Source organism: Stegostoma tigrinum, chromosome 1 (genome assembly GCF_030684315.1).
Source record: "Stegostoma tigrinum isolate sSteTig4 chromosome 1, sSteTig4.hap1, whole genome shotgun sequence".
NCBI lineage: Eukaryota > Metazoa > Chordata > Chondrichthyes > Orectolobiformes > Stegostomatidae > Stegostoma > Stegostoma tigrinum.
In genome coordinates, this window is record NC_081354.1 from 71,835,507 (window position 1) to 71,849,747 (window position 14,241).

At 39.5% G+C, this 14,241-nt stretch overlaps 1 protein-coding gene across 1 annotated transcript in view; it reads right to left on the reverse strand.

The window, feature by feature from the left end:
* Positions 1–14,241, reverse strand: part of antxr2a (ANTXR cell adhesion molecule 2a) — a 221,671-nt gene that overhangs the window by 106,613 nt on the left and 100,817 nt on the right. Inside the window, exon 11 of the mRNA XM_048540764.2 lies at positions 12,554–12,632. Within this exon, the coding sequence (XP_048396721.1) occupies positions 12,554–12,632 (79 nt within the window). The remainder of the gene's footprint in view (positions 1–12,553; positions 12,633–14,241) is intronic.

Sequence of the window (14,241 nt, forward strand, 5' to 3'; positions counted from 1 at the left end):
CAGAAGTGAGTAGGCTTTATTTTAATGCATTTTTAAGCATTACACACATTGTGAACATGTTTGTTACATTGAATTTAAATTCCAATCGCTTTAAGTTGTTGTAAAAAAAATCAGAACAGCATAACAGAAAATAAATGACTCTTACACTGGTGCTAGAGAGATAACACTTAGAAATGCAAGCTTAAGAAATAATGAAAAACAGCAATTGGTGCCATTTATAAATATCACATTGATTGCTACAATTATTTTTCTCCCCAAAGCTTGAGTGCAACAGAGCTTCCTGTCTGTCAGCACAAAATAGAACATGCTGAACAGAACTTATCTCACTTTTGGAGGAAAGCAGATTATAATCGCTACAACATTTAACGGTTAGGTGTAGAGTGAAACAACTTCCTGCGAGAATAGTTTCTAAGACAGTCACAGAATCATAGAAGTGTTATGGGACAGAAGGATACCATTTGGTCCATCATATCTGCACAGTTTCTCTGAGTATTTTAATATTGTGCCCATCTCCTGCTTTTTCCCTGTAATTCTGCTTAGTGCTTCCATGCAAACAATCACCCAAAGCCACACTGAAGGCCATGTTTTCCACACCCTAACTATTGTTGTTTGAGAAAAACATAGGTAAGCTGCAGAGCTGGGCTGAGAGGTGGCAAATGGAGTTTAATGCAGGCAAGTGCGAGGTGATGCACTTTAGTAGGAGTAACCGGAAGGCAAAGTACTAGGCTAATGGTAAGATTCTTGGTAGTGTAAATGAGCAGAGAGATCTCAGTGTCCATGTACACAGATCCTTGAAAGTTGCCACCCAGGTTGACAGGGCTGTTAAGAAGGCATACAGTGTTTTAGCTTTTATTAATAGAGGGATCGAGTTCTGGAACCAAGAGGTTATGCTGCAGCTGGACAAAACTCTGGTGCGGCCGCACTTGGAGTATTGTGTACAGTTCTGGTCACCGCATTAGAAGAAGGATGTGGAAGCTTTGGAAAGGGTGCAGAGGAGATTTACTAGGATGTTGCCTGGTATGGAGGGAAGGTCTTATGAGGAAAGGCTGAGGGACTTGAGGCTGTTTTCATTAGAGAGAAGAAGGTTGAGAGGTGACTTAATTGAGACATATAAAATAATCAGAGGGTTAGATAGGGTGGATAGGGAGACCCTTTTTCCTAGGACGGTGAAGGCGAGCACAAGGGGGCATAGCTTTAAATTGAGGGGTGAAAGATATAGGACAGATGTCAGAGGTAGTTTCTTTACTCAGAGAGTAGTAAGGGAATGGAACGCTTTGCCTGCAACGGTATTAGATTCGCCAACTTTAGGTACATTTAAGTCGTCATTGGATAAGCATATGGACATACATGGAATAGTGTAGGTTAGATGGGCTTGAGATCGGTATGACAGGTTGGTACAACATCGAGGGCCGAAGGGCCTGTACTGTGCTGTAATGTTCTATGTTCTGTGTTCTGTGTTCTGTGTTCTGTGTTCTGTGTTCTGTGTCAATTTCCAGTTGCTTCTCTTGCAAAACAGGGACAATGGCTAGAAAAGAAAGACTTGCATTTATGTAATACCTAAGCCAATAAAGTGCTTCTGAAATGTCTTGTTATTATCATTATCTAGGAAATGCAGAAATATTTTCACAGTTAGCAGACACAAAAAAGAATACGAAAGAACTACAGTTGCTGGAAATCAGAAACAAAACTTTGCCAGTCAGGCAGCATCAGTTCTGCAGAAGGGTCACTGGACCTGAAACATTAACTCTGCTTTCACTCCACAGATGCTGCCAGACCTGCTGTGTTTTTCCAGCAATTTCTGTTTTCAAGTTAGCAGAAACCTGTCACTAGTGCGTCCCAAAAGCTGTGAAGTATGTGTCGAACAAGTTAGCTGTCACCTTACTTGGCACATACAACCTCATCCTTTAGTTTAGCCTTGGTAAATGATGCGAATGAACTGAGGTGCTTTTTAATACTATCAATTTCTGTACTTGCCTTCAAGCAAATTACAATGTATCTCTAGTTAATGGACAAGCTATTCCTCATATTTGCAAACAATTATAATGGATCTTCCTTTTTTGGTGAAAATTCTGACGCAGAAATTTGACTACATTACAGCTAAAATGCAATGGAAATATTGTGTGTATTGTTTTGAAAGGAAAATACAGTGAGTGTCCAGTACAGTGATGATGGATACAAGGCAGAGGTTTCAAATTGTTGAAAAAATGTGAATAAAAAGACACTTAATTGAAATACATAACTCATGCCTTGATCACAAGATTAATGTGGTGTTTTCAACCCGTCTCGCCATTATCACCTCATCTCAGCAGCATTCATGGTAGTTATCACAAAATTAATGATAATTAGCCTCAGATGTTTGTTTAAACACAACTGGATAAGAAAAGTTGTTCTGCAATATTAAAATGGGTAAGAGTGATGTGTTACAAGATTGATATAAAGTTGGGATGAGTAAGAATGGCACGTTATGGCAATTGCAGGCTAAGATCTGAGAAGACACTGGTGTAGTGGACTTCACATTGTGAGGATAGCTCAAAAGCAAGGACAAGCTGAGGTTATTTACGCGCACTTCCGGTGACACTGAAGGAGAAGCTAGGAAGAGAGCAGATATAATCAGCGATTCCAAGCTCGAATCTAATGTACAGAACTAGCTTATAAAAACACCAGGCATAAGGAACACTCAGCTCCGAACCCATGGTGAGGACACTGTCAGAGAAATACAGCATTGGACTGAGTTTCTGGTCAGTCATGGCTGGCTCAACAGATTCAAGAGGTGACACGAGATCCAACAATTCAAGACCTCTGCAGAGATAACATCAACAGATGGAGCTGCAGCTACCACCTACGCCCTGGAATGAAAGCTTACTTGGAGGAAGTGAATATTGCAGCTGAGATAGGATTATTTTGTAAGATTCTGCCTGATATCACCCTTGCAGCCAAGAGTTGAGGATTTAAGCAGTTCAGGAACTAAGTGATAATCCTGTCAGCTTTAGAGGACCCGCAAAACACAAGCTAATGTTGTTGATGATTGGGAAGTCCAGGAAATCTGGACCTGATCTTCTGAATATGAACTCGCTACTAGAAATAGGAGTGGAGCAATAATGAGGCATGGACGGTAGAAATGATATTCAAGGATTTGTTCTACTAAGTATTTTCTGCCCAGTATTAGGAGGCACTTGATTTCAAAGAGAATACAAGTGAAAGATGTCCTCCTGCTGGAAACCTTTCCAACCAATCACGCCTCCACCAGTCCTGAGGACAAGTGGTGAAAACATCAAAGTCCGGACCAACCACAAGAACACAACAAATAAAAATCAACCTCTGGACCAAGGTGTTATTGCGAATTTGTGAAGAAGTGCCACAGAAGATAGCTTCTCCAGGGAAGAGCTCCCCTCAGCGAATCTATCATTTATATAATCCGAAGCTTTTCACATTGAAGGGTATCATGCACGTTGCCAAAACAAGCTGGAAGTCGGTAGCAAAACCCTTCTCAGCTCCAACCAAGGATGATGAGGATGAGGATGATGAAAGATTATTTGGCTTTGGTCAAGCAGAGGTTGAAGGCCCCTGCAGCTAACCTTCAGGACCAGTTGGATAGGCAACTCACCCTCCTGAACAGGTCGTAAAAGTGGGATGAGATGGAAGTAGCATGCTTATGGCTATGATCCTCACAGTTGAGAAACTCCTACACCAAGCACAGACAGTGAAAAGATGGGTCTGAGCAAGGGTACAAAGAGAACACGCATAGAGTGCTGTAACTGCGCTTTCCAACTACCTGGCCTAGCTGGTAACCTTATACTCCTGAGCTGCTGCTTGGCCTGCTGTGTTCATCCAGCTCCACACTTTGTTATCTTGGATTCTCCAGCATCTGCAGTTCCCGCTATCTCTCTCTCACACTCCAAAGCTCAGTCAGATCACCCAATCCAGGTAAATAATGCAAGGTGCCATCAAGAAGAAACAAACACAGTAGCAGGTACAGAAGAAAGCAACTGACAATTGAAATATGATTTGGAACTGGAATATACTGCAATGTATTGTTAATTTTATCAATAAATGAAAGGAAATACTGGAGAAGTAAATATGATTTTAAGTTATAGTTCTTTGAAATAAATTATATTTTAAATACTGTAATCAATCGTTATCTTTAAAGAAAACTCATGTTTCTTATTTCTCATGTTCCTGTATGGGATTGTCTATCTATGGAACAGCTATAACGTGGTGTAATCTTTTAGACCCTGGGATCTGTGTTATAACAGAATTCACTGTACTACATGATGCATAATGGCAGGGCTACTAAAGTTATATCTTGTGGGCTGGGACTGACGCAGGAAATACCTTCATTCAGCCTGAATTGGCTTTCTGTCCTTGTTTACAGGGGAATAAAACTGAATTTGACCAGGAAGCGGTATTTCCCACTCTGATTTTAAAGCTCAATCCTCTTAAACTGGACAGATTACATAAAGCCAAAATTTGAATTTCATTACAAAGTGCTGATTGACTGAAGGTTTTTAAATTGGATGTGAACAACTGCCTCTCTCCTGTTAAAGATGATCAGTGGTGATTGGATTCCCTGAGTTTCTGGTTAGTTTGTTTTAAACTTACTTCAACAGATTGGGTGGTTTATGCTGACTCCAACTGACTCACCCGAGTAAAGGAAATGAAGATACATTGATGCATACGTTTGTAGAGCTAATGTAGAAAATTACCTACAGGACTTCCTTAATGTGACAGTGTTGCTTCTTCACAAATGCTTATATATTTATTCATTTGACTTCTTACAACATTGGTTCCTGTTTTCTGTGTTCTGTAGACACAACTGTCCAGCATGACTTCAACCAAAAGTGATGAGCATTTCAAGAGAAATGGTGAATTTCATCACTTATGTCACCAATGGAAAATCCCACCTTATGATTCATAAGCAGCTGTGCTATAAGAATATACCACTCAAAAATAGTACAAAGGAAACCATGGTAGAAAGTTTGGTAAGTACCTAGGAAACATACGAGTAGAAACACTTCTTAATTAGAACCATTTAGAAAGGAAGTCAGTTCAGGGATTCTTTTTAAGAGCCTTGTCCAATTGGACAGATTTCACAATCAGGAGGTACATTCAGTGGAGCCTATGGCTGGCCACCTTCAAAATGTGGGTGAGGGGCCAGGAGAAGTGTCAGCAGCAAATTGGAGGCACCTTTGATGGGATGGGAGTGGCTGCCATTGTATCACGGAAAGCTGTGTGTCGATGAACTGGTTGCCATCTGCAAGGTTAAGCATGAGAACTGGGAATGACCGGCAGGAACTGACTAAAGTCCTTAATTGTTGTGCAGCTTGGGCCTATTGCACTAAGTTCCCATGCTCCTGAAACGTGATCGTCCTGTGTGATGCTCAAAATATGCCTTCCTCAATGAAAAAAGGTCTGCTTGCTTTTTGGAAGAGCACGGGGCCAATATCATTCACGTCAGCCTCCTAGAAATCTGCCCAGAGACCACCCAAAATGCTGCTTCTAAATATGCAGATAACTGACCTCCAAAATAATTTCCATAGGACTGTGAAAATCTCTCGCAATGTGCCCAGGTCTAAGGAACAATCATTTACATATATCATCCTCTCAATAAACATCTGCCAGGAAGGAACTTTTCTTCTGAACTGAATCTCCTTTTGGCCCTCTTTCCTCCAAATACCAAGGCTCAACTTGATAACCATTTCAGCATTAAGCTCCCCAGAAATTTTCGCCACTTATATTAGGTTATGTCACATGATTTCTTAGAAATGTTGTTTTAACCAACTTAACAAATAGATGATATTCTGCCACTTTAAAAAAGACAAATTACCATCAAAGAACCAAAAAACAAAAATCATCTGCCTCAACTTTAGATCTCAAGTTCCCAAATGATAAATATTCTAAAGTTTCATCATGTTGTGAGAATGTGAATGTCACCACAGTCTAGCATAACACTGTATAATTCAGTGGCTCAATCAGCGAGTTGTGCTGATATGCGATTTTTAGGAATTACATAGTGGGAGCCAACTGTTCTTGGATCAGAAAGGGAAAGATGTTATCAATTTATAGGACATTTAAATGTCTCCAAGTCCTTGCTTTCATAGTTAAGATTACATAACCCACAGTGCTACTCAGGAGAAGAATAATGAGCAACTTTAACTTGGGACAAAGAATCAGTTGGGAGGGAAGCAACTTTGAGTCTCATGGCACCCTCAACCTTGAAATCACAACATGACATTGTCGATGTTCATCATGGCGGTGCCACAGAACAGTTCAACGGCAAAAGTGCTGAACTCAGAAAGGAGCTTCAAGAATGTTTTGCCTAATTCTCAAACCAAGTAGGAGAATTTATAGCCTTCATGACCATGTTTCTGTGTCAATCTGCATGTTTACCAGTGCATCAGCAAATAGTGAGCTGCAGGATGCCACTCTGTAGAAGGATACCTTTTCTAATATTGCTATTACTAAATCATTGCAAAATATGGCACCACGTTATCCCAGCCCAATGGCTTCAACGTGAAAAACTGTTGCACAGCATGTACATGATCAATTGAATATTCTTTGCCATGGCTATTAGCAAATCTAAAACATATTCTCAACTTTGCTACACTAATCAGAAAAAGGTAGTCAAGATAGCCAAAGCCCAGTCGCTTGCTTCAAATGGGTCAGACATAAAGAAACAATTGCTGCAGCAGTAAATATTTTCTTTCTCTAGCGCCTTTCATGACATCACTACTTCCCAGATTATTTTCCTAAGCAATTCAACACTCTTGAAGTGTAACCACATTTACAACATAGGGAATAAAATCTGCAAGTATGCAGATCCAAGTATGTTTTCTCTTTACCTAATTGAACATGTTTTGCTGAACTGGGCTCATACCAAGTGCCACTGAATCAGACACAGAATATAAAGTATGTGAGATAGCTCCTTCCCCCACCTATGCAAATGGATGTCTGTTTTCCTTTAAGGTAACAAAGTCCGACAGTTTTGGAAGGTGCCAGTCAGCTACAGAAGCGTCCAGCACGCACAGTCGTTTCTGGCTCTGTACAAAAACATGAAGGCCAGAATATAGCATCTGGACGAGTTCAAGATAACAGTATTATTTTGAACATAGTGTATTCTTGCGGCTTTGCTGAAGAAAATCGAAAATGTGCTAACTTATGAAAAAAGGGATCTAATATCATGTCGTACACAGTGCATAAACTTGGCTGCTAAATACAGCTGTGCCCTATTAAGTTAAGAAAGTTTACAGTGTAAAATAAATAGACATTCAGATCATGGAGAATTTAATTGCTTTGTGAAGAAACAACTCCCACTAAACATGATTGTTATATAGCTTTATGTATGCTATAGGTTCAAAACTGATAACGATTTCATTCCCCTCGTGCAAAATTGTTTTGAAACCAGACTTTAAACATGAAATATAACAAATCAATGGAGATTAATGATTAAAAAAAGGAAAGATATGGCCACCACGAAGTCTAGCAAGTCTGAAAATGGACATCTTCAGAAAGTATTTGCATTGGATACTATTTTTAATTAAATAATCACTTTATACAAAAATATTATGTGAGGTAACTATCAATCTTCAGGCCTCAAGTCAGAAAATTTGAAGAAATATTTGGGTTTTCCTAAATAAAAACCGAAAGAACTGCAGGTGCCGTAAATCAGAAACAAACACAGAATTTGCTTGAAAAGCTCAGCTAGTTTCGCAGTATCTGTGAAGAGAAATCAGAGTTAATGTTTCAAATCTGGCAAAACTTCCTCAAATGGCATTGGAGGCAGTTCGAAAGAGATTCACTGGGCTGACTCACGGGATGAAGGGATTCCTTCATTGAGAACAACAAAACAGGTTAGGCCTTTTTTTTAGAGTCTAGAAGAATGAGGTATGTTCTTATTGAAACATTGGAAATGTTCTCAGGAGGGTCGTCGAGTAGAGAGTCAGTGGAATGGAGGATCAGAGAGTGAAAGAGTCACTGCAATGGACGGTGAGCATGCTGCACGGTGAGCAAGTGAGAGACTTGATGAGCAAAAAGTTAGCAAGGGGATATTCGGCAAGTGGGATGGTTGAAAGCAAGAAGACCTTCTCAAAGATGACAATATTCAGGTTCCATCACCCCCTCCACAGTGTGTGACAACAACAATACACATCCACTGTGCTATACGTGAAAACTGACATCATTAAAAACAGTGTTAAATCAAAGCAACATAGAACAAGGCAACTAAAGTGAAGTCTTTACCAGAAGATCAAAGCAGTTCATTGAGGAGTTGAGGACAACATGTCAGGTGCAACAACAGGCATAACTAAAAAAGTGAGGTACCAACATGGTGAAGCAGCAGGACAGTTGAAGCAGAACGCTATAGACTGAGCAAAGTGGTACCACAATTAAAAGGTCAAAAATAGTTCTACAATCCGAACACATTCCATAAGGAATGGTTGACAATTCAACAACAAACTGGAAGAGGTAGTTTCACAAGTATTACCATCCTCAATGATGCAGGAACCCAGCACATGATGATAAATGTTAACGTCAAAGTGTTAGACTCTAGTTTCAGCCAGAAATACCATTTGGATGATACATCTCAGCCTCCTCCTGAGGTCCCCAGAATCATGGAAACCAGACTTCAGCCAATAATCCACATGATATCCAGTATCAGCTGATGGCATGAGAGGTAATGGTTTCCAACAACATTTTAGCTATTCACAAAATACTTGTGTTCAGAGCTAGATTCTTTCCCAGCCAAACTGTCCCAGTACAACTCTCACACAAGCAAGTACCTGACGATGCAGACCAACCCTCAGAAATGTGCTGTCCACACAAATCAGAGAAAGTCTAAAGCCCATCTGTCTAATTGCCATTGACAGTACTGCCAAGCATCGAGTCAGCTTTCACTGAGTACGGCATCAATGAGCCTCGCACAATCGGAGTCAGTCGGAAGTGGGAGTGGTGAGTTGGGAAGAGGGAAAAAGAGAGACACTCTCCATGTCATAAATTTTCCCTTTTAAAGCTACACAGAGTCCTAATTTTAAATCTAAGTCAACATAGTGGTTACTCTGATGCCAAGTGACAGACTTCTTGGTCAGATATTGTGTTCTCGGACAGGTTCTTTATTCATTATTTTTCTCAAGTACGACAAAGACACTAACATGACAAAGTGGGAGAGCAATGCAATGGGCAGTAAATGTTGGGGGAGAAAATCCAACTGTTGATTGAGGAAAATGAACAGCAACGTATGTGATTTTAGCAAGTAGCCAAAGCATTATTGCCATTTTGATCAATTGTCATAGTTTTATTTTACCTCCAGCTTTACATGAACAAAACTATGAAACATTATCAATGTTGTGATGGATAAAAACTTCGCATTATTTTGATCCAATCACTAATTCAAACTTAGCAAGTTAAAAAAAGTCCATTTGATCTCAACATTGATGTGATTTCATTCAAATGGCCGACAAAGAAATGAGTTCAGGATTCTTATAGAAGGTCAATCTGAAACATGGGGATTGATTTTAATCCTGCATATGTGAATTAGTTTTGATCTATTTAAAAAAATTGCTTTGCTATTCTCTCTTCACTGACTTATAGTCATACAGTACAGAAACAGATATAATCACAAACTAAACAAGTCCCACCTGTCTGGTCCTGGCCCCTATCCCTCCAAAACTTTCCTATTCATTTATCTATCCGATTGTCTTTTAAACGTTATAAGTGTACCCACATCCACCACTTCCTCAGGAAGTTCATTCCACATATGAACCTGCCTCTGTGTAAAATATTTGTCTCTCATGTTGTCTTCTTAATCTATCGCCTCTCACCCTAAAATTGCACCCCCTTGTATTGAAAGCCCCCATCTAACGAAAAGACAACTACCATTAACTCTATCTAAACCTCTCCCTATTTTATAAACTTCTGTCAGGTTGCCTCTGAACGTCCTGTCCTCCAGTGAATAATATCCCAGCCTATCCAGCCTTTCTTCATAACTCAAACCTTCCATACCCGGTAACATCCTGGTAAATCTCTTCTGAACCCTCTCCAGCTTGATAATATTCTTCCTACAACCGGGCAATCAAAACTGGACACAGTATTCAAGGAGTGGCCTCACCAATGTCCTGAAAAACTTCAAAGAACTGAGCAATGAAGGCAAACATGCCAAAAGTTATATTAACCACTTTGTCTATATGTGACGCCATCTTCAAAGCAACATATAACTGAACGCATACATCCCTAAGCTCTACAACATTACCCAAGGCCCTGCCATTAATTGTATAAGCCCTACCCTTGTATGTTGTAACAAAGTGCAATACCTCACATTTATCCAGATTGATATCCATCTGCCATTTTTCAGCCCATTGACCTTTTTCCCTGTCCGCTATGCCACCAATTTTGGTGTTGTCCGCAAAATTACTGACTATGCCTTCTATATTCTCATCCAAGTCATTTATATAAATGACAAACAAAACAGGACCCAGAACCGATCCCTGTGGAACACCGCTGGTCACAGGCCTCCAGTCCAAAAAGCAACCCTCTACTATTACAGGGATAGTAAGAACTGCCGATGTTGGAGAATCTGAGATTACACGGTGTGAAGCTGGATGGACACAGCAGGCCAAGCAGCATCAGAGGGGCAGGGAAGTTTGACGTTTTGGGTCGGGACCCTTCTTCAGAAATTTCTGAAGAACGGTCCTGACCCGAAACGTCAAACTTTCCTGCTCCTCTGATGCTGCTTGGCCTGCTGCGTTCATCCAGCTTCACTATTATTCTCTGTCTCTTGCCATTGAACTGATTACGATCCAATCAGCAAGCTCACCCTGAGTCTCATGCGACCTAACTTTGCTAATTAGTCTAGCATGTGGGACCCTGTCAAAGGCTTTACTAAAATCCAAATATTCTACAATGTTCTGCACTGCCATCAACAATCTTTTTGGTAGCTTCCTCAAAACACTATCAAGTTTGTGAGACACGATTTTCCTTGCCCAAAACCATGCTGACTATCCCTAATCAATTTTTGCTTCTCTAAATGTCCATAAATCCTATCTTTTATAATCACCTCCAACACTTTACCCACTAACAAAGTCACACTCATAGATCTACAATTCCACAGTTTCTTCTTACAATCTTTCTTACACAAAGGTACAACATTAGCTATCCTCCAGTCATCAGGCACCTGACCCTTAGTTATAGATGATACAAATATTTCTGCAAGGGGTCTCACAATTTACTCCTTTTATTTCCCACAATGTTCTGGGATACATTAGATCATGTCCCAGGGATTTATCCACCTTCATATTCATTAAGACCTCCTGAACTTCCTCTTCTGTAATGTGAACTGCTTTTAAAACATCAAAGTTTATTTCTCTGCCTTCTCTAGACTCCATTTCCTACTCCACATTAAAAAATGGCACAAAACATTCATTTGGTATCTCTCCCATTTCACAGGGTTCAACACAAATATGGCCTCTTTGATCTTTAAGAGGCCACACCTTCTCTCTAGGTACCCTCTTGTTCTTAACTTATGTCTTTGGATTATTCTTAACTTTGCCTGCCAATGCTATCTTATATCCTTTCTTTGCCTTGCTGATTTCTTTCTTAAGAATGTTTCTATACTCTTTTTATTGATTAAGAGATTCAATTGAACCAAGTTGTCTAAATCTAAAATAAGATTCTCTTTTATTCTTGACTTCTCCTGCATTTCTGGCATTATCTTCTTTAATATTCAGCAGGTTTTTTTTCATTTTGAGGTTAAGATTCTGGTGAAGGCTTCATACGTAACCATTAGGTAGTCTGTCCTCTTTATGTTGATAGGCCTGCAAAACATTTCCTACATCTTCTGCTATATTAAAACAAAAATATATAAATAAATATATAAATAACAATCAGTAACACCAGGATGACAGTTAAATGTGGGGGAGAAAATTACTGCAGATACTGGAATCAGTACTGAACACAAAAAATACTGGAAATCACAGCAAATCAAGCAGCATCCGTGCAGAGAGAGCAAGCTAACATATGGAGTCTAGATAACATTCTATAAGAGATCTGATGATTATCTGGTGAATTGTTCTAGATGCCCAAGAGACTCATGAATTTAATAGTCTATCCTGTTTCATGAAGATACTGGATAAAATGTGGATAAGGTTGGTTTCATTATTGACCTTTATAAATTTAATATGTCCTCAAAAGATAAAAGGCTATTTTACAATATCATGTGTGTTTCACATTACTCTCATGCTCTAAGAGCTTACAAACCTGTAATTAACATTTTGTTCGGAGCTCAATTACAAAAAATTGGTCCAAGTAACTTTCACATTTATTATTTATTATGCTAATACTACATTGGATTTTAATGTACATCTTAACAGATGAAGACAAGCAGCAAATTGTATTCATTTGAATATTATACTAACATTGAGCTGTATAGCAATATTGTGAAAGTAAATGGCTAAGCTGAACTGTGGTTATGTTTTGAACATGAACTTTTGAAGTAATGTTTTATTTCACGCACAGTTTTGATTTCTGCTTGAATGGCCTGAGTAAATGAATAAATTTCTTTACTTACGCAAGTTGTGGCAGTGATGGTGACTGAACTGGAGATGAATGACTGCCCATTATTCAAACTGACTGACACATCCATTGAACTGCATTAGAAAAATATACACATAATCAAAAGAGATTAATTATTTCTGGTGTTTTCACAATCCAACAAAGTAGATAACTAATATACCAGGTGGCCAGCTTCATATATTACAAATTTTGCTCAATACATATTGTTCATTGGTTCTGTATGTTTATGTCATAGAATATAATTGTCTGACAAAGATCTCATCCAATAATTCGTCTTCCATGTTCTCATTTAACTGTTAGTACTATTTCACAGATCATACAGTAAACCTTGATGTATGGAGAACGTACCTTTGCAGGTTTGTCAGTTATTTAGATTTCAGAATGGACTGTGATTATTTGGTTTCTCATTATCATTGATGGATAAAAGATAATAGTATCATAGATGCTTTCCAAACACATTATGCACATAGTAATGCACTGGCAAAGTAAAAATACATCGGGCTGGAAGCCCTTTGCAGGATCACAACTTCCAACCTGCCCATTCGAACTGTGATGGAGTTCGGCTGCAAACACATTTCAGTTCTTCAATGGTAACACTGGGGTGAACAGAGTCTATGCTATTGCCTGCCTGAGTGTTCAGTAGAGGGTAAAGAGCAGACACTAACAGGATGTGGTGCAGTTTAGCTTCTCTTCCTAGTCAGGCTGTCCTAAGGAAAGGGACAGTGAATTATGGAAGGCTTCTGGCTGCCATGGGGACAAGGGAACTGGAACCTTCAGGGCTGAAAGAAAATCACACTCAGTTAAGGGAGTTGGGCCGATAAAACTTGATTCCTCCTCATTTCTACTTTAAGAGGGATTTGGGCAGCTCATAAGTCCCACTGTCAGAAAAAAACTGACCAATTTTGACATTCAAATTTCTTAATATATTGCCATTAAAAAGATTGAAATTAATATTTTTAAAGAAAAGCAATTGGGCAAACTTGAGAATGTGTGGAGAGAGAATCTTAGGTGTGGCCAGGTGGGGCTAATGAGCATGGATTTGTACAGAGCAACTTAATTAAATTATCTGAAGAATTCACAGGCTGGGTTTTTGCCAATTTAGGCCATCTTGGAAGCCCTTTAAAAATAGGCAGCACCCAACTCTAGGGTTTTCAATCTCTTTCTTGTTTCCAGTCATTTCTGCCAGCACTGGGTTAGTGTGCAAGGAGCGAGCTTGCATTCAGCATTCCTGCCCCTTGCCAGCTTCATCGTGGTTGCTGGGATTCCAAACTGTCATCTATCTCACCCTTTCACTGACTCCTGCATAACATCCCAACATCCTCATGACACCTCATGCTCCATCATATCTCCCATACCCCACATACATTACATGCCTCCCAAGTGTATTATGCTGGAGAACCTTTTGCTGAATTTGTATTTTCAATGTTTAGTGATTTGGAGATGAGCCCAGAGAGTTGTGAGCACATGGAATACTTTGCCAGCGGTAGTCGTGGAAGCAGATTCATTAGTGACATTGAAGCGACTGCTGGACATGCACATGGCCAGCAGTGAATTGAGGAGAATGTAGGTTAGGTTATTTTATTTTTGGATTAGGATTATTCCACGGCACAACATTGTGGGCCGAAGGGCCTGTACTGTGCTGTACTTTTCTATGTTCTATGTTGTCATTGCTTGCAGGTGACA